The sequence below is a fragment of the Haemaphysalis longicornis genome, unplaced genomic scaffold, assembly GCF_048455015.1.
Source record: "Haemaphysalis longicornis isolate Haplotype H1 unplaced genomic scaffold, Haemaphysalis longicornis Haplotype H1 scaffold_148, whole genome shotgun sequence".
Classification (NCBI taxonomy): domain Eukaryota; kingdom Metazoa; phylum Arthropoda; class Arachnida; order Ixodida; family Ixodidae; genus Haemaphysalis; species Haemaphysalis longicornis.
Genome location: NW_027526254.1, coordinates 132,267 through 153,113, shown reverse-complemented (window position 1 = coordinate 153,113; position 20,847 = coordinate 132,267). Strand labels below are relative to the sequence as shown.

Here is a 20,847-nt window from a genome sequence, read left to right as displayed (position 1 = left end):
CGCCGGTCGTACTCGTGAAGAAAAAAGACGGCACTTTAAGGTTCTGCGTTGGCTACCGGAGACTGAACAAAATCACGAAAAAGAACCTGTACCCCCTGCCATGAATCGACGACGCCCTCGACGACCTCTGCCACGCGACGTACTTCTCATCGATGCATCTGAAGACCAGCTACTGGCAAATCGAAGTGGACGAGAGAGATCGAGAGAAGACAGCATTCATAACCCCGGACGGCCTATACTAGTTCAAGGTGATGCCGTTTGGGCTATGCACGGGGCCAGCAACGTTTCAGAGAGTTATGGACGCTGTTCTAGCTGGCATGAAGTGGCACACCTGCTTCGTATACCTTGACGACGTTGTGGTATTCGCCCGGACTTTCGATAAACACCTTGCAAGGTTGGAGTCTGTACTCGAGGCTATCCGCTTGTCGGGGTTAACGCTGAAGCCCGAAAAGTGCCGCTTCGCTTACGAGGAACTAAAGTTTTTGGGACACGTCGTCAACGCCGCAGGAGTCCTGCCTGACCCGGCGAAAACATCAGCCATAGCGAAATTCCCAAGACCGAAAGACAAAAAGAGCGTGCGAGGATTTCTCCGTCTATGCGCATACTACCGTCGCTTCGTGGAAAGCTTCGAACGCATTGCGGAGCCACTCACGCGCCTGACAAAAGATAGCACCCCTTTCGCCTGCGAAAACGTCCAAGATTCAGCATTCTGCGAGCTGCAACAACGCCTGCAAAACCCGCCGTGGTCGCTCATTTTGACGAAAATGCCGAAACGGAAATGCAGACGGACGCTAGCGGTAAAGGTTTGGGTCCGTCCTCGCCCAAAGACAAAGCGGTTGTGAAAAGGTAATCGCCTATGCAAGCCGCGTTCTGTCGAAGGAGGAAAAAAACAACTCTCCCTCCGAAAAAGAGTGCCTGGTTATCATATGGGCCATTTCAAATTTTGCCCATACTTGTATGGCAGACCGTTGAAGTTTGTGGCAGACCACCATGCGCTGTGTTGGCTTGCCAATTTGAAGGACCCCTCTGGCCGTCTTGGGTGGTGGAGCTTGCGCCTGCAAAAGTTCGACGTTAAAATAGCCTACAAATGCGGCAGGAAACACTCCGACGCCGACTGCCTGTCCCGCGACCCCGTCGACCCACTACCTCAAGACACCGATGAAGACAGCGCGTTCTTCGGAGTCGTTACGGAGAGCGATCTAGCCGCAGAGCAGCGTGCTGACCCCGATTTGCGGGTCATGATCTACTACCTCGAAGGAGGCAACGTCGCCGTGTGTTCAAGAGGAACTTACCAGCATTCACCCTCAAAAACTCTGTCCTCCTGAAGAAGAATTTCAGCCCCGGAACGAGAACAAATTATCTACTTGTCATCCCCGCAGACCTTCGTGACAAAACTTTGGAAGCGTGCCACGACGACCCGTCTTCCGGACATCTAGGAAGAGCTCGCACTATTGCAACAATTAAGGCGGAGTACTTCTCTCCACGACTTACATCTGACGTCACCCACTACGTTCGGAGTTGCCTTTACTGCCAGCGACGAAAAATGCCGCCGACAAGACCCGCCGGAATACTGCAACCGATCGCCATCCCGTCCAGGTCATTTGGACAGATCGGAATGGACCTTCAAGGCCCGTTCAACACGTCACGATCACAAAACAATTGGATGGTCGTAGCGACAGGCTACATGACGCGCTACGCAGAGACCGCCGCTCTTCCGAGGGGGACTGCACAAGAAGTCACAAACTTCTTCATAAACCAAATTATGCTGCGGCATGGAGCCCCTGAGGTCCTAATCATGGACCGCGGAACGGCCTTCACTGCATATCTTATGCAAGGAATCTTACGCAACAGTGACACGAATCACCGAAGAATTATGGTGTACCACCCCTAAACGACCGGACTAACGGAATGCCTGAACAAGACAATCGTGGATATGCTGTCTATGTACGTCGACGTTGAACATACAACTTTGGACGAAGTCGTTTGCGTAAAACACGGCTATCGAGGAAACCACACAGGCGACACCGTTCGAGCTTGTTTACTGAAGAAGGCCGACGACGATGTTTGACGCCATGCGTCCCCACATGGAAGAAGACGACCTCAAATCCTACGTCTACGGATACCTTCAGGCACTTGTCATAACCCGAGTATCCGTAGGCCTGCCGTTTTATGAACTTATCCGCAATTAAGACACCCAAATATGCACCGATATTTCAACAGCATATAGGACAGCCCTACCTTAAACTTTCCATTTTCACCATACACTAGCTAAATTGCTTCTTGTAATATCCCTTAAGATATCATAGACACGACTCTCCTGGCACTAAAGGAGCCACTGGGAAAAAACGGGGACCTGCCATAGAATAGAATCTAGGCCGCACGCACAGAGAGAAAATGCCTGGACGTCATGAGGGATCTGTCCGCTATCTAGCGGGTCTCTATAAAAGCACTCATACTACCAAAAGCCTGGACAAAGTGCTAGGAATACATTCCGTCGAGGAAAGCTCCAAACCATGAAAACATAGCCTACGCCGAGAACGGGACGTGCGAAATGATGAAGGGAACAATTTGCGCATTGGTTTACCGTGGCAGTCGCTGTGACTTCCTTACCCCTTATATACAGGAACAGAAAAGCGCAAATCTTCTCCACCGAGCGGAAATAACAAATAGATGCTTCATGATGGTTAAACACGCTCAAATGGCCAATAGTCACTTGGCTGCCGGCATAGTACCTACACGCTTGAGGAGGATTCATAAATCCACAATGATGAAAGTTCCTATCACATGAACAAACGTACATCAGGTTCTGCAAGAAACTACGCAGCGGACAAAGATTCACGCGAACTGACAAACCATGCTTCCTTTCGGAAGCTACTGCCGCACTTCCCCCAAAGAAAAATTTAAGGCTGATCCCTTTATCCTGCGCCTAGAAACACACCTCCGGCAAGCCACATGCGAGCTCAGGGATTAAAAATTAGAACACTGCGCACGATACAAACCAACACACATATTCACAAGTCTACCTTGGCGAAGATGTTAAAAAGAAAACATGCGAAATTAACCTTAAACTGTCCTAATACGGGGAAACACCTACTTTTCGGTCGCAACCTGCTCATATTTAATAATATGCTCAGGGGTGAGCAACTCAACCATTGCATATTAACTTCCGTCAACACATACAAAGCTGTCTTGGCAAGCTTGTCGCCTTAAGGTCACCGTCTGCTTATTCTGGGGCCCTGTATTTTGGACTGCACCCCTTGATAATTACCTTCTCTGTACTGCATTTTTCAAATATTGGATGAAATCTTTCTCAATAAAGGTCTCGCTACGTGTGGATGTATCAAAAACCAAAATGATCACCCGGCGCACGACGATAGAGAATAGACACTTTTGAACACTAATAGTCTAACCTCATTCGAATTGAGAAATACTGCAGCCGCCACCTTCCATTCCCACATCTTCAGCTACAACATTTTAAATGGCCTCTGGCTTTCCTCCAGCAGGGTGATTTAAACATTTTTTCTGCTACTCTAGACCTCGTTAATAAAAGGGAGTCCTTTGAAAGCGTAAATGGTAAATTCACGGAATTTATTCAAAAAATCTCCCTCCCCGGCGAAGTAAAGCTATAAAATGATAAATCTTCAGACCTAAGTGTACATGTCACCCGCAACTTTTTCATGGGTTTTCGTTTAGGATGACCATAACAGGGATTTTCGAGGCTGGCCAATTCAGTACCCGAATAAGCTATGTATCTTCTCCTCCTCTTCATTTATTTCATTAAAAATACCTTCAGGCCAACTACCACACTTCTTGTATCGTCCACTTCCCTGAACCATTGCGCTAATATAGTCATTTTCACCTTCAAGCGTTTGACTTTTAATATTTCAACGTCGCGATTTTGCACATTTAAGTTTTGACATGATTTTACGTTATCACCAGGACACTGTTCACCCAATTAGAAATAATTTATATTTAATGAAAGTTAGCGTAGTCGGTTGTTATCCGAAACCAACAGATGAAAAGTGCGCAACCAAGTCTAGGCGCTCTTTCGCGTCAGCGGTCTTTTCGCCCCTTATTGCCGCGTACTACTAAAGCTACCGCATATTCGGCGACTCCGAGAAATTACACACGGAATGTTCAGTTAAAATTGAAATTATGAATATTCTAATAATTACTTTACTTTTTATATTTATTACCTCTATTCCTCAGGCTGAGCTGCCAATTTCCCTGAGATAGATAGCTCCAGCACATAAGTGTAGTGCTGCGGTTTACAGGCGGAGAACAGTGTATATTTTTTTTCCTGCAGTGGGGCCGCCTGAAAGATCTACTAAGAATGTGATTCAGAACCATAGCAACCAGTACGCCAATACGGTATGCGAACGTGCTCGTATGCATCAGTGCAAGTTCGACCATTCTCAGTGGGCACATCAATATCCAAAATAAAATTGGCTGCGTATCTACTCTTTTCGTCAAAATGTCGACGCCAACCGATAGTCTACTGGCACCCCTGGCAAAGAAATACATCTTTTTTCTTTCTCGCTCATCACTCATGCTGTTCCTCTTCCGTCTCGTTCCTTCGAAGATAACACGCTATTGGTTTGCTCAGTCAATTTAAATTTACCAGGTCCCGCTGCTCCCAGTCGGATGAATCGATGCCAGAGCTGCCGTGCGGCTGATACCGGTGTGAATGGAGGCATCCGACTACAACGCTAATAGATCCACGTTGCCCCATTCCACGAGCGTTCCAAGTGGAACACGGAACTTATCTAGTGGAACCTTTCGTTGTAGTTGCCGTTTGATTTTTAGGATTCCGCCAGGTAACGCCGACAACAACTGGCGACCGTTTTCGGCAATTGATGTAGTATTTTATTTGCTATCAAAAAAGGCTAGCATCCGTAAATTTTTTAATAAAGCTACACTACAAATATCACTCATGTATTCATTTTCGGCCTTATATTTGCGCAATGTCTTGTTGTTCAACAATGTTGACAAGTATTAACATGAACAACGGACTTAGACGTTTGGATTTGACGGTGAGTATATAAGACTATAGCACAGATAAAGTTTTACTTTGTCCTGCTGGCTGAATCGAGTGACAGATGGACAGACAGACCAAACGTTTCCTGTTCAAGTATCCCAAGAAAGTCTACCATTTTTAAAAATGTGTATTTCCCGCAGGCTGCACTGCATGCGCCTGGAGATGTTGTCAAGGTCTCCGAGGACTTTATCGAGGTTATCCGGCGGCGTGGGCAACTGTCCTCCTCATCACGAAACAGAGGTTCAACACATACCTCTATATTCAAGTCGGAACATGAGGTAAGATATTCCATTTCGTACAAATCTGCCGGGCTCTATAGAGAATAATGTAAGATAAACCTATAGGTCTTCAATTAAGCATTGCAATGCGTTTGGAGCGAAAGAAATATTATTTTGCGAGTTTATACGTTTACAAATGCCGCTGTCATGTCAGCGTACGTTGGTTTTCATCATCGCTGCAAATAATAAGCGTTTATTTTAGCAGCAACCTAAAGGGTCCTGCTATTTTTCCGGAGCAAACTCCAAACCTACCACCAGTACAGTTGAACCTCGCTATAACACAAAGTGATATAACGAATTACCGGCTATAACGAACCAAATATAAACTTCAGGTGTTCACGCTTTATTTCGATGAAGCTAATCCTTTTATAACAAAACTGAAACCGTGAGAGTCGCACGCGACATCGGATATAACGAAGAAATATTTCACCAGGAGTCTGCGAAGCTACTCAAACAAACCTCTTCGTCCGAAACTGTAGAACTATAAGGGTGCATTTGTTTGTGCACTGTCGGAAAACCCCGCGTTTTCCAGCATTGGGACAGCGATTGAATACGCCTGAAAGAACGGAAAGCACTGGAAAACGCCGGGCTGGACGACATCAACGCAGGACCCGCCGCGGTGGCTCAGTGGCTAAGGCGTTGCGCTGCTGAGCACGAGGTCGCGGGATCGATTCCCGGCCGCTGCGGCCGCTTTTCTGATGGAGGTGAAAAGCAAAAACGCCCGTGTGCACGAGATTTCGGCGCACGTTAAAGATCCCCAGGTGGTCAAAATTAATCCCCTGCCGTCCTGTACGGCGCGCCTGATCGCCTGCGTTGCGTCGGCGCGTAAACCCTACTATCAATCAAACTCGTTTGTGGAACAGTGAACTTTACGGCCCAAAAATGTTGAACTCGGTATAGAAAACATAGGCCGCAAACGAAAAAAAAAGAATGTAGCCTCGGGAATTCGAATAGTTTATCATAAAATTACCAAGTCCATCATCTTCACAGATTCCTTGAGTGTAGTACGTGCATTGTCATCTAAGCAGTACTGCAAAAACCATGTTATTCATCTAGTTTACAAAACCATTATGTCAGCTTATGCATTAAGTCTTGAAGTAACCGTATGCTGGGTGCCAGGTCACTCGGGGATCGCCGGAAACGAGACAGCGGATCAAATGGCCGCTGCTGCTGCACTTGCAAACACGGTGGACATAACAACAATACCGTACACTGACCTTAAGTCACACATCAGACAACACTTTCGCACTACATGGCAAGCACACTGGAATGAACAGGCAGACAACAAGCTACACGTTATAAAGACACTCTTGGGAGCATACACCACTGACACACACAACAGGCACAATGAAGTTACCCTGGCTCGATTACAGATAGGCCACACGCATGCAACACACTCATACCTGCTCACGGGATCTCCAAGACCCTTGTGTAGCAGGTGTGGAGACGGCCTATCCATGATCCATGTGCTACTTTAATGCAAAGCACTCCACACAACACGACAGAAACACTTCGCCGACCTCTACAGCATTGTTTTTAGCGGATGACCCCATGGTTCCTGTACAACGCACGTTTAAGTTTCTTAGTGACATCAACTTTTTACATCTGGTTTCCTATCACGCGTAGTTGCTTTTAAACCCGATCTCATGCCACGCACCATCACAACCTGGCCTTTTACACCAGCCATCCTCATTGTCTTTTACTGAATTCACTTTGGTTTTTGTTGAACGGTTTTAGCGTTTACGGTTACATCCTTCATACCTAACCACCGTTTTGGCGCTCTTTGCCCTCGTTGGCCTTGTGCCATAAAACACCAACCATCATCATCATAGTACAAAACAAGCCCATACATGAGCTAACAGTAAGACGTAAAGTAGAAGAATTCAGGATAGCGCTGCAGAACCGATATTCAGCTCTTAAGGAGGAAGCCGAGCTTACGACACAGGAAGCCAGCGACAACCTTACACGTATTATCACGGAGTGTGCAGTAGAAGTCGGGGGCACTATGGATAGACAGGACACTGGCAAACTCTCACAGGAGACGAAAGATCTCATTAAGAAACGCAAAAAATGACAATCTCCACCGCAGCTGACAGAATAGAACTAGCGGAGCTTTCGAAGTTCATCAATTAGCGTAAGACAGCTGACATACGGAAGTATAATATGGAGAGGATCGAATACGCTGAAAAGAACGGAGGTAGCCTGAAAGCTGTGAAGAGGCGTCTTGGTGTGGAAAAAAATGAGATGTATGCACTTAAAGATAAGCAAGGCAATGCCATCACAAATAGGGATAAAATAGTCACAGTGGCCGAGGAGTTCTACAGGGATCTGTACAGTATCCGGGACATCCAGGATAATGCCGAACGATACAGTAGCTCCGTGGAGATGAACATCCCACCAGTAACGACGGAAGAAGTTAGGAAGGCTTTGAAAGAATTGAAAGGGGGCAAAGCACCTGGGGAGGATCAGATAACAGCAGACCTCTTGAAGGATGGCGGAGAAATTGTACTTCAAATACCGGCAAACCTGTATACGCAATGCCTAATGACCGCAATGGTACCGCAATCTTGGAAGATTGCGAACATCATCCTAATCCATAACAAAGGCGACATGAAGCACTGGAAAAATTACAGGCCGATCAGATTACTGTCAGTCGTCTACAAGGTACTTACCAAGGTAATCGCTAACAGAATTTTAGCAACCTTAGATTTCAGTCAACCTAAAGAACAAGCAGGGTTCCGTAAAGGTTATTCAACAATGGACCATATTCACACGATCAATCAGGTGATAGAAAAGTGCGCTGAGTATACTGAAACCCTATATATAGTCTTCATAAATTATGAGAAAGCATTTGACTCGGTCGAAACCCTAGCTGTCATTCAGGCATTACAGAACCAGGGGGTAGATGAGCATTATGTAAGAATACTAGAGGATATCAACGATAGGTCCACAGCTACCATCACCCTCCTTAAGTAGAGCAGTAAAATACCTATAAGGAAGGGTGTCAGACAAGGAGACACAATCTCTCCAATTTATTTACAGCATGTTTACAACAAGTATTCAGAACGTTTGATTGGGAACAGGTGGGAGTAAGGGTTAATGGAGAATACCTCAGTAACCTCAGATTTGCTGAAGACATTGCCTTGCTAAGTAACTCGGGGGACGAATTGCAAAGCATGCTTTCCGCACTGGGTGAACAGAGTAGAATCGTGGGCCTGAAAATTAATATGCAGAAAACTAAAGTAATGACCAATAATCTCGGGACAGCACAGCGGTTTGAAATAGGTGGCGAGGCATTGGAAGTGGTAAGCGAATATATCTACTTACGCCAAGTTGTGATCCCAGATCCCAACCGTGAGGCAGAGATAATTAAAAGGATCAGAATGGGGTGGGGTGCATCTGGCAGGCATTCTAAGATAATGAATAGCAGCCTACCATTGTCGCTGAAGAAGAAAGTGTATGACAGCTGTATCTTACCGGTACTCACCCACGGGGCAGAAACTTGGAGGCTCACCAAGAGGGTTCAACTTAAATTGAGAACGACTAAGCGGGCAATGGAGCGTAAAATGATAGGTGTAACATTAAGGGACAAGAAGAGAGTGGAGTGGGTCAGGGAACAAACACGTGTTAAGGACATATTAGTAGAGATTAAGAAGAAGAAATGGACGTGGGCAGGGCATGTAATCCCAAGGCAAGATAACCGTTGGTCATTAAGGGTAACAGAGTGGATCCCTAGAGAAGGCAAGCGTTGCAGGGGGCGGCAGAAAGTTGCATGGGGTGATGAGATTAAGAAGTTTGCGGGGATAACTTGGTCCCAGTTGGCACAGGACCGAGGTAATTGGAGAATAATGGGAGAGGCCTTTGCCCTGCAGTGGACGTCTATAGGCTGATGATGATGATTATGATGATTATGATGATGATGATGAATATACGGCATAGAATATTCCCAATACTACACAATAAGGAAAACACTTTGGGTTGGATGCAGGGGCACATTTTGTTTGATGACGTGGTTGCTGTGTGATTGCATTTATACAATCTCGTAAGTTTCTAAAAGCTTCGTAAAATTCCGTTAAGGTGGTACCAAAGTTTATGGAAGGGCTGTAAATGGTCATACATAAGTAAGTGGACACCGTGAGAGAAAACAACGATTTCGGTTCTGTGGGTATAAAGAAGGAATTATAGAATAACCCTTCCCTATGACATTCGAATTATGTTCACAATAATAATAAATGGAACTGAATAAAGTGAATGTCAGTATGGTTATGACAATCAATGAAGGGCCTGACACCCAAGGCTTTTCTCTCGGGCGTCCAAAAAATTAGATGTCAGGAAGTTACGGGAAAGATTGCATACTCGCTTACCCTAGGTCAAGTTTCGTAACAATAGGACTTGTAAAGGTTGGCTTCCTCACAAACTATTTTTCGATATTCTGAGAGCGTGCTGGCGCTTCACTATAAGGACTTTTTGCATGATGCGATAAAGTAGTCAGAATAAGAAGATTCGCGTTAAAAAAGACGCTGTGGGAACACTGTTGCCGCAAAATACATGTCTGATAGAATCATTACGACATTTCGCTTTCCACAGGCATGTATTTCTCTTATTGTTTGCATTGTATTTACAACACATTTCCAACAGTCAAACGACTTCCACGAAGCATTATAGCATTACGGCCAGTCAGCACTGGAGGGCGGAATTTCCGACGTGCGGTATCACGAGACCCCTTTTTCAATAACGAGAAGCTCGTTACACAGAGCGCCCTCTTTGTCGCAGTATTAGTGCCGAGAGTACCACAAAACGATTTCCCACCACGCAGGCTGCGGATGTTTTAGCCGCGGCGGCCCGACGCGGGGGGGGGGGGGGGGGAGGAGAGCGGGGCGGGGCGGAGCTAAAAATCGCTTTCATCCATACTCCAAGCAGGAGTGCGACCTCCCACAGTCGAGTGTAGGGTAGAGTCACGTGGCGCGTTAACCGTGCAAGGTTCTGGAGAATACAGTGTGGTAAAGTATTAAGTCCGCAGTGTTTCGCAATGGTAATTTTAAACGCTGAACTTCAACCAACAATTTACTTATGTTTTTGGTTCCCATCTTTTATAAAATGAAAAACAAATATCTTTAATGTAATGACAGCCAAACAAATGGTTTAATCGTTTCCTTTGAAGGCTTCAGTACTGCGTTTTATTTATATACTGTTGTTATACTTTTGAGACATCTTTTGAGAAACTTCTGGCTACCACAATGCTTCACTCTGAGGGGTGACGCCGTGAAGACTGCAACCAAGAAAACACGATTGAATATAGGGGAAAGCGTAGAATGCAACCATGCAAACACGATTGAATAAAGGGGAAAGAACCAATTAGAGCTACTTTTTGCGTACAGAACTGATAGTCATGAGACGAAATTCTCAAGTCCTAAGCAAAAGATACAAGAAAAACAAGGCAGAAAATTATCAATTAAAAGAAAAAGAACCATACCGCAGAAAATGCTGAATAAATACATTTGCGCTTTGATAATAAAACTAAGACACACTGATTACCATAAGCAACAGCCTACATAGGTCCACTGGAGGACAAAGACCTCTTCCGTTTACCTACAGCCGCTCCTATTCCTCAGTTTTCGAGTTCATTCTTTGCCCTAGAATTGACCTATTGCTTCCGTCAAGTCAATTAACCCTCCCCACCTTTTAAACCCGTCTCTTGGTGTCCACTCAGTTACCCTGGTGGTTTGGTGGCCGACAGATTGTCATTTTGTCTCACTGCATGGCCAGATCCAGAGAATTTCTTTTCATTTAGTTGAACTATGAAATCATGTACTCGACTTTGTTGCCTGCTCCATAAAGCTCTTTTTCTATACCTTGTGGTACTCCTACCCTTTTTCGTAGCTTGACCCGTTTAGCCGACCTTATTTTCCTTTCCTGTTCTTTAGAAAGGCGTGGAGATTCCTCTTCATGTCTTATCACAGGCAGGATGCATGGTTGTATATTTTCTGCTTCCAAGAGAAAGGTACCTTAATTTGCTTTATGTGGCGGTGTTTGCAGAGTACAATACAGCTCATATCTATTCTGCGCCAGATTTGTCTGTCGTGTTCAGAATCAGCACTGACAACCTGATTTTGATAGCTAATATTCTAAGTGACCTAGCGTTTTGTTACCTATGCTGAAGGGGGCGCTTTCTACATGTTTACAATTAGCTATTTATTAATAGGTCATACTAGTTTAGGACCGATACCTTCTCTTTGTGATTTGATTTTGTAAGCATTTTTTCCAAGTGTTCTCCAGACTCATTTAGCAAGACTGTCCTCTGCAGACCTCAAAAGTTGAAGTATTGTCGTTTAGCCATAGTGCTGTGTTTTACGAGCTTAGCTACCAGAACACCCCTCCAGTTATATTGTAAATAGCAGAGACGACATAGTATCTCCCTGTCGCATGCCCGTTCGGATAAAAAATTTGTCGCTTTGCTTGTGAAAACTATTCATTCCCACACATCTATCATATACGTCGTCTTCGACTCTGATGTAAGTGTCCTCTACTCCCTGCTCTTGGAATGCTTCCAGCACTGCTGTGGTGCAAACTGAAACTAAAGGTAGTTCCTAAAATATAAATGACATGTAAAAGGGCTTGTGTACTTTGGTAATATTTCTTTTGCTCTATTGAGGACACGGACGTGATTCGCGGTTGAGTATCAGTTCCTAAACCCAGCGTGCTCTCTGGGTTGGCTGTCACCAAAGCAGTTGACTCTTACTTTGGTAAACAGGTTGTATACAAGTGAGAGCAGGCTGACGCGTCTGTAATTCGTGATGATGATGATGTTTGGAGTTTAATGGCGCAAGGCCGACTAAGGGCAAAGAGCGCCAACGTCTGTAATTCGTCAAGTCTGTAATTCGTAATGTCTTTGTTATCTCTCTTCTTGTGAATCAGAAAAATGTTGGCGTTTCCATGCTCTGGGCTCGTTTAGAGTTGTTAAACATTTTAAAAAGTGCAGGAAGCTCTTCCTGTATAATACCTGCTCCTTGCTTTCAAGTATCTGCGCTGCGCTTTTGCCGTGGTGATCTGCAGCTGTCCCTTTTTTATGCAAGAGGAAAGGGGTGAAGTTCTTTTGCCATTATACACTAGTGGGACATCGAAAGATAAACTTCTATGCTCACTAGTTTCCGCTGGTCAAAATTGCCTGTTAAATAACCTGGCGTAGAATGGTTCTGCTACTTTTATTGCCTTGCACATCGAGTGCGCAATGTACTGTACTCGTCTTTCAGTGCGTAAATTCTGTCTTTATCGATAGCTAGCTTCCTGTTGGTTAAAGATAAGCTTTCTCCTATGATCCAGCGTTTCTTCGACCACTGCCATGTACGCACAAACGTCTTTCAATTTACATTTTAATCAAGACCTACAACTTTGCTAATTGAGTTTGTTTTTGCCGTACTCAACAGTTTTACGTCCTTATGTTTCGCTATTACTTCTTTCGTTTCCTTGGTGGGGCTTGAAGTGTTTTTGACACACAGGTACTTCAACAAATTCTGATGTTTCTGTGACTGACATTGATCGGTTGTCTTTTAGTCTCTTTACGCTGGCCTTGTTCGCCTGGTGTGATTAACTGCGCTAAATCCGAATACCACCACTACTGCGTTGGTTCTAATTTCTTGCAGAAACATTCATCTGAAAGAAGCACATAGTGTAATAATATTATATACTAGATAGAGGGAAATCTGGCGTCAGGATCTGCGAATATCGCGCTTCAGCGAGCGTTCGTTCATGTATAGAGGGAAAACGTTGAACTTGTGCTTGGAATGGCTTCTGAACATATTCAAAGTTGCTGAATTATTAGAAAAATGGAGCTCCCGAAGATTTATTTATGAGGTGTTATAAGTTTGATGCTCACTGATTACAGGAAAACTGTCTTCGTGTGTGTTCACGGCGCCCACATGGGACTCGTTCTTGTTTTTGCTTCCCGAGCCCAACCCATACTGCCATGAACTGGTTTCTGGCCCTGAAGTAGCAATCTTCCCGGATACTTCAAAGGGTAAACTAGGAAGCTTCAGCCACGCTAGGGGGCTGCTTGGTACAATAACAGCACTCCCTTACCAGAGAAGGATCTTTTTATCCTGATGTGGTGCTTGGCACCACCTCCCATGACTGACCATGAAAATATCGTTCCTCGGTAAACAGCAGTTTTAAAGCACGTGTCTACGGGGGCGCTCAGAACAGCGATACGGAACAGGGTTCTAAGATTGATGGGGTCCACCACAGGGAGCCTTTGCAACTTGAACCTGGCAACATTGAAGGGAGGGAAGTTGAGCGACCCTATACAAGGACCTCTGGGACAATATGTTGGATATGAAGGGCTAACCAAGGTAAGAAGAATAGGAGAACGCATAATTGATGTTCGTAGCGGCGAACTTCTTTGCTAACAATCACCTCGAGAAACAAAAGATCACAAGAAGTTACTCTTATTCCACCGAGAAATAGCAGTAAACGTGGAGAAATTCTTTTGCATCAACTACAGAGTCGAAGTCTAAACAAGCACTAAAGGTTAAACATAGTACAAACTTACGTCCCAATAGCTAGCTAAATGATAAAGCTGTCGGCCATATTTACGAGCACGTCGAGTAAGCTACGAAGAATGATTCTACACAGTTCACCGTTGCAAGCGAGGCTAACAGAGAAGTAGCTGTGAAGAAAAAAGGGGAAATTTCCGGCGGAAACTCTAGAATAGGTGGTCGCAGCATTCTAGGAGATACACTGGTAAGATGGCCTGCGAGCAATGACCTGAGATGATTCACAAACGAAAAGGGGATCGTCATAAAAAATACAAATATATCAACACAAAACGACTTCAGTGAAGGTGATAATGCAGGTAACTTGAAAGACATAGACGAGCGAAAAAGACTTGGAGGCGTGATGATAGTATGCTGAATTTCGAATAAAGAATTAGAATACTGAAAAGCAAGAAACGTAATATGTGTGACAGTGAGAGTCAGGACGCAGTGATTTTAATGAAAACCTTCAAAACAAATTTGCACTTTCACAAGAGCAGAAAAGACCATTCGTACACTGCTAAAGTACAGATCAGGTGATGAACTGCCATAAAGAAAATACCACTTCTCGCAATGCCAGCTAAAAAAGAAATGGACTCATGTGAGCAGCCACTTTGTATCATAATTGTAACGATAAGCAACGAGCAAGCAATCCCTTCATATGTAAGCTGTTTGTTAAAGTGCTTTCCGCCGGCAACCCTTTCTTACAAAAATGGAATGTGCTTCGCACTATGGCTGCAGGAGCGCGGAGGCAAAATTCCGCCGCGTGTCGTGGTTTTTCTGCTCCGGTCATGAGTTGCTTGTGCCAATCTTTTAACACGAAAGTGGTTTATCTCGGGATACACCAAGATTTTATCAACGTCCTATCCGCCATGGAAATTACGCCAGTGGAACGAACACAGGAGAAATGAAAGGAACAGTTATATTGGCGCGGATGGTCCTGCCAGCCAGGAGTGATGTAGTGCATAATGACAATAACGAGCGCCGAGAATTGGCGGCTTGATCGGGCAGCGTAAGCACCGTCGTTTCTCAGTGTGATGGTCGCGTTTAAGTAAACTGTTGCATTGCGCGACGAAAAAAAGCAACGACCACGACAGGCGAGTGCCGCTAAATTGACTGATTTGCTGAGAACAGAAACTCCAGCGCGAAGCGGAACGTGTTCTCGCATTCATTGTCCATGCTACGAACTCTGTCTCTCGCCTTTCACAAGCTTAGGCCGTCGCTTCGCAACCGCCTGCCGTACACGCCACGGAGCAGGGCCGAAGTTGTCGCAGGTTTGCCGAAGCGACCCGGCAGCAGCCGTCGCTCGCCAAGTACACCCTCAACACAGGCTCTGACCAGAAAATCCTGCTCTTTTCTCTGCAAAGTTAGCGGCATATTTCTTTCGTGTTTTACCGATTCCTATAACACAGTAGTCAACCATAGTTCTTCCGTTCCGAGTGTACATGGGATCAAGGAACGCATGCCTTTGCTCAGTAAAAATGCCATGTAATAACCTTCTCGGCTCATTTGACTTGATGTATTTATTCGGGTTTCATATGACATCTTGTGTCCAGAACTATGCCTAATATTCCCGCCGGAGCGCATCCACTGATGCCCATACCTACATGAATGCCGGCTGAGCTTTCCCAGTATCACACACACTTGGCTTCGCAGGTTCAAGTGGTGTCATGGAGTCGCACTTAGACTCAGACTCAGTCGTTGTCAAACGCACTCGAGATCACTGGGACTCCAACTCACTCGGGCTCAGGCGTACAATCGCTCAGTCGGAATTATTTGGCCACAAACTCACTCGTGATCACTTTGGATCAAACTCACTCCGGCTCAGGTGTACACAAACTCACTCGGGATCACTTGCGCTCAAGCTCACTCGGGCTCAGGCGTACTCAAACACACTTGGGAACATGTGGGCTCAAACTTACTCTAGTTCAGTCGGGATCAAGCTCAACTCAAACTCACGCGTGATTTCAACCCAATTGAGTGTCAATGAGTGGACTCCTTAGTGAGTCAGGCGGCCTCTCCGACCTCTGCGACCGACCGACTGACTGATCGACTGACTGACTCACCAACGCCCCGCCGAAACTACTTGACCTAAATATTAAAAACATCCGGAATATGTTTCCCTGATGATACAGGCCTCACTAAAGCCTTTTTTTGGAAATTGTGCCCCTAAAAGAGTTGAAGGAGGAAATTGTGTTTGCTCAAATTTCTGATTATTTTACTTACTCGTTCATTTACGCAAGAGCTTTTCGCTGCTATACGTCATCATCAGCCGCAGCAGAATTACTTTGCTCCCTTGTACGACAAAGTCCTCTCACACGGACCTTACCACGCCTGCCATGAACTGCTCGGATTCATTCTGGGCCCCGGAATTTTTTTTATTTGTTCCCTCTATCGACTTATTGGCCTTCCCCTGCCTCTAGATCCGTCTCTCTAAATCCACTCTGTTGCGGTGGGGGTCCATCATCTCTAATTCTGCCTCACTATACGCCGTGACCAATTCCATTGTTTTATTATTTCAACTACGATATAATGTACTCGCGTTTTCTTCCTTACCGAGCAAATTCATTTTCTGTCCGTGAGTGTTAATCCGATCATTATCCGCTGCCTGGCCATTTTGCCGACCGAATTTCGCTTTGCTTTTCGTTGGGAGCACAATTTCCAAAAGTCCTTCCTCAGTGAGCCTCTACGCCACCTCGCAAATGTACTTGTTTGTTCTTTGTTTTTTCCAAACATGTACATGTATGCGTGTCTTCCTGTTCCCTTTTCCATAAACCAAGTTGAAGTCTAGCGCGTCTTTCCTTGTTTCATCCTGTGCTAAAGTTCGCTAGAAGTATGAGTTCAGTACTCCCGAAATGTCAAGTCTCTAGATGTAGCAGTTTTCGCTGGGCGTTTATAAGTCAGTCAGTTAGTCCGTCAGTCAGTCAGTCAGTCGGGCACATCATTTTATAGGCATAGATTTGCGTAGTTTTGGCGCCATATGCATCGAAGAGTTTGTCGGTTTCTTCGCGGCGAGTGCTCGATGCAGAGTCGACGTTGGCACTGTACACTTCCACTTGTTCATCATCATTGACTCGAGGCAGCGCTGGCATGATCTGCACGTCATCTCAGGAAGGATGGGCACACACGAAGCCATGTCACCAATTTCCTATAACCACTCCCAGAGAATGCCGTAGCCGCGGTGACCTCTTACAAGCTCTATTTTCAGCTATGCATTTGCGCTGGAGTTTTGTTTTTACATCCGCGGAAACACCTCACCACAGAGGTTGGGTTTTTTGGCCGGGGACTTGGCGACTGCCGCGAGGCCTGCGCTCACAAGCGCTAACCCTTTTCTCGCTCCTCGGGGTTTTTGCCAGTTTTTGTGTTTTCTAAAGCAACTGCACGTGCCGAGGCCGCTCGGCGGTAGCCGCGAGGCACGCGCTCACGAGCTGTGCTCATTTTCTTGGTATTTCTGCCTGAAACGTTGAACTTACGACCGGTAACAAAAGCTCAGCTGTTAAAAGTATGTCCGGATGCTTTTAACAGAGTAGCAGTTTATAGACTCGCAGTGTGCGTTGAATATGCCCGTAACGCTGGCGAAGGTACGTCGACAGGCCGACAGCTGACGCTACCGCCTCTATGGCCTTGCAGTGCGCGATCTCGGCTGATGAGCCGGGGTACCCGCCAAACGTCCACCGTCCTATGTATGGGCCAAACAACTTACAGAACTCAATGGGTGTGCTTTTGAATACGGAAATACCACGCCGACTGCAATTGTGAGCAATCTGTGCTTCCACGGCAGGTGGCCGTTTGCACCAAATACCACTTTCGTAGCCAAACAAAAGGTTGCAGTACACTATCATTAGGGCCTTACTACTTCGCCCCTACACGTCAAGTGCCTGCTCTTCGCCATCAGACTGTTTCGGATACGGGCTCGGGCTTCTATTTTGGTAGCGTTAATTGTTGATCCAGAAACGTTCATTAGGAGAGCAAGGCGTGGTGATGACGGAGAAACTGTACAAATATTTACATGAATAATATACAGGTACGAATGCTGTGTCTCGAAAGGAATAGCGAAGCGAGCAGCCCTCGGCGGCGCACAGCATGGCCGTTTTGTTCGCGATGATAGTTCCTAGTTCCCCTAGAGAATCCCGATCCAAACTTCAGGCCGAATTACAGACTAACTGCTGAAACACATTCTGGCCGCTGACGCTCAAAGTGGCCCCGGGGGCTTCCTTACGTGTCCACGAGAGCGAGAAGGCGCTGGTGCCGCTGCGACGGAAAGTTCTTTGGCCCCAGCGTTGGGCCCGCCTGAGCTCCCGAACTACGTAGCGCACCGATTACCCATTCCACAGTACACTGGCGACGTCTGCTCCTTTTTCATGCTGCAGTCGTCTTGCTTTCGAAGCGTTCCACGGGCTGGATAGATGCATTTTACATCATCTCTTTTTATTAGCGTGTGTAAGCTCACAAGTAAGACGTCATCCACGCACGGGCCAAAGCCGTCCCTGGCGACGAAAACACGCTCATTATTGTCATCGTCCCCGCTTAGGTATGTCGGGTAAACGACGCGATGATGACAGCACTTCTGCAGCCCAAAGCTCCCGCACGTAATATAGGGTTTCAACTCCGTTTCACGGAGAGTTGAAACGGAGCCCCGTGTCAACTGGGTTGAAATGGAGCCCCGTTACCCGCATAGCCCTGAACCCCGAACGTTCCTTTATCTTGATCTCCGGGCTACGGCGTGGTTTGGGGATCTGGCCCTACTGGTTCGGGGTCGGTCTTACGTTTCGAACTGCAGAAACCTGGGATACACCAGACAGCAACTAGCCTACAAGCATTGCCAACAGCCGCAATGAAGCGTACTAGGCTCTACGTTAAACAAAATAAATTGCAGAGCGGGCAAGGACTGCGAAAGTTATACGTGTCAAGGCCTCGTCAACCAAATCTCCACCACGTTTTGTAGTTTTACACCACTTGTGTACGTCTTCCTTTTGCTTCGTCCCCAGACGTTTTTTGGCTGCACATCGACGCCTTTCAAATTGAATTTTGGACCTGTTTACTCATGTGCTGTAGTTTTTTATGTCAATGGCTCCTTGGAGTTCATTGTTGTAGTCTGGTCGCTGGACATTTGCGGCGACACAGCTCAATCGGAACTGTGGGGCAGAACTCGATTCCGAGTGCACTGGCTCGTGTCCACCCAAGTGCCCACACGCAAAACTGGATTAGAGCGTTTCTACAAAGCCTGGCTGTGCGCCTTCATGGTTCGCATTCTGGATGAGAAACCCCGATTTACTACCTCGACCACGGTCTTCTCCAAGGGCAGATTTTACGCCCTGTACTTTTCAACATGGCCGCCACCATAGTAGCTCCACAACCTGAAACGTTCTCAGGCGCCTGCTTCACCATACACGTCTACGATATGGTCTGGACTGAAGCGGCCAACTTTTATTATTTTCTTCCTTTCTTCCTTTCTTCCCCATGCTGACCGACGCGTCTACCTTCTGAAATAAAGTTTTGTTATGTTATGTTATTATTTAGAGGGCCAGGTTCATGAGATATGGGATACAGGCCAAGGCTCATAAATTGAGCTCACTCTGACTCAGCAAGGTCTTCAACGAGTGTCTGGCAGTATATAGTTGCAACCCATCTAAACTACCCGAAGAAATTGCAGCTGGCATAGTCAGCTGTGACGTATCTCCTTCAACTGAACGCATCAAACTCCTAGGCTATCCAATTGGAAGAAGAAGTCGAGGAATTTGGCTCAAAAAGTAAAACATAAATATGATCCCATACTGCGCTCGATTCATCGAGTGTTCAACAAATATTGCGGAACATTGCAGAAATCCATTTTGACCATGTCTACGACTGTGACTGTTGGCACCTTCACGTACGAGACAACGGCTTACGACCTCGACAAGACCCACACCAGAACCATTCACGTGCTATACCAGGCTACCCTCCGCACATTCAGTCGCTTACGAAACCATACAGCCATTGGTAAACCGTAGCAAGCTGTACCTCTTCCTCCTATTTCAGCCATCATTCCGGGAGCCCAAGCCCAGAAGGACTTCAAAAGACATCTTCCACAGAAGGAATACGTCTTAGCCCAGTGGGAAGCCAGAACACCACCTGTATTTTCCGACTACCTATTTCCCATAGCCCCCTCGTGACGACCACCACTTGATACTACCATGCACAGCGCACCTACAGAGCGTAGTAATACATCATTGCAAATGTCGGATCCCACGTTCCAAAGCGGTCGCCTTCAGAAGAGACTTAAGATTTTCGCAGACGCAAGCGTAAATTCATTACGGCGCGGAATTTGTTTAGAGATGTCCTGATTCCCCGGTTCTCTAAGGATACACCTTGGCAAAGGACTTTCAATCCTTGACGCGGAGCAATACGCTGTTAACTGCGCAGTGTCAGCTATCGCTTCCATTGTGACCGACCTCTACCACCCTCCATACGCATCCTCACAGATTATTTACGAGGCCCTCACAGCTTTGAGAACGCATAACTCCATCCACCCTGTAGGCTGTGAAATTCTGTATCAAATTCAGCTCCTGCACCCGAACAATACGAGTTGTTGCTGGCCTTGAACCGTTTTCTTTAGGCAACCAGGCAGCCCATGAAGCTACTCGTGAGAGGTCCTCTTCGAACCTCCACTGGTCCTTGAGGTAAGGCTGTCGCTGTCCCCTTTACCCTCCACAGTGATGCACATCCACCAACCCAAGAAGGATCGACGCGCCCGTCGAAACGAACAAGCTCAACATTACTCTTCCAGCCGCCTATCCCCCCCCCCGGCCCCACTTAGGCGAAGACAAATTTATTGCCAATGCCGCATACACACCAGAAACACTTCGCAAGTGGTATACCTAACACCTGCTCCCAAGATATCCTTACTGCCATGCCGTCACTCGCTCACACCTCACGCACCTAGTTTGGAAGTGCCCAGCCTTTTACACCCATTTGATTGATTGATTGAAGAGTTTGACGCGCCGACGCAACGCAGGCGATTAGG

At 46.2% G+C, this 20,847-nt stretch overlaps 1 protein-coding gene across 2 annotated transcripts in view; it reads left to right on the top strand.

Annotated features, from left to right (window-relative positions):
* The window catches only part of LOC144165710 (uncharacterized), a 133,999-nt gene that overhangs the window by 44,257 nt on the left and 68,895 nt on the right, over nucleotides 1–20,847 (top strand). For both annotated transcript variants that reach the window (XM_077695507.1, XM_077695506.1), the window contains exon 4: nucleotides 5,179–5,316. In XM_077695507.1, coding sequence (XP_077551633.1) covers nucleotides 5,179–5,316 — 138 coding nt within the window. The remainder of the gene's footprint in view (nucleotides 1–5,178; nucleotides 5,317–20,847) is intronic.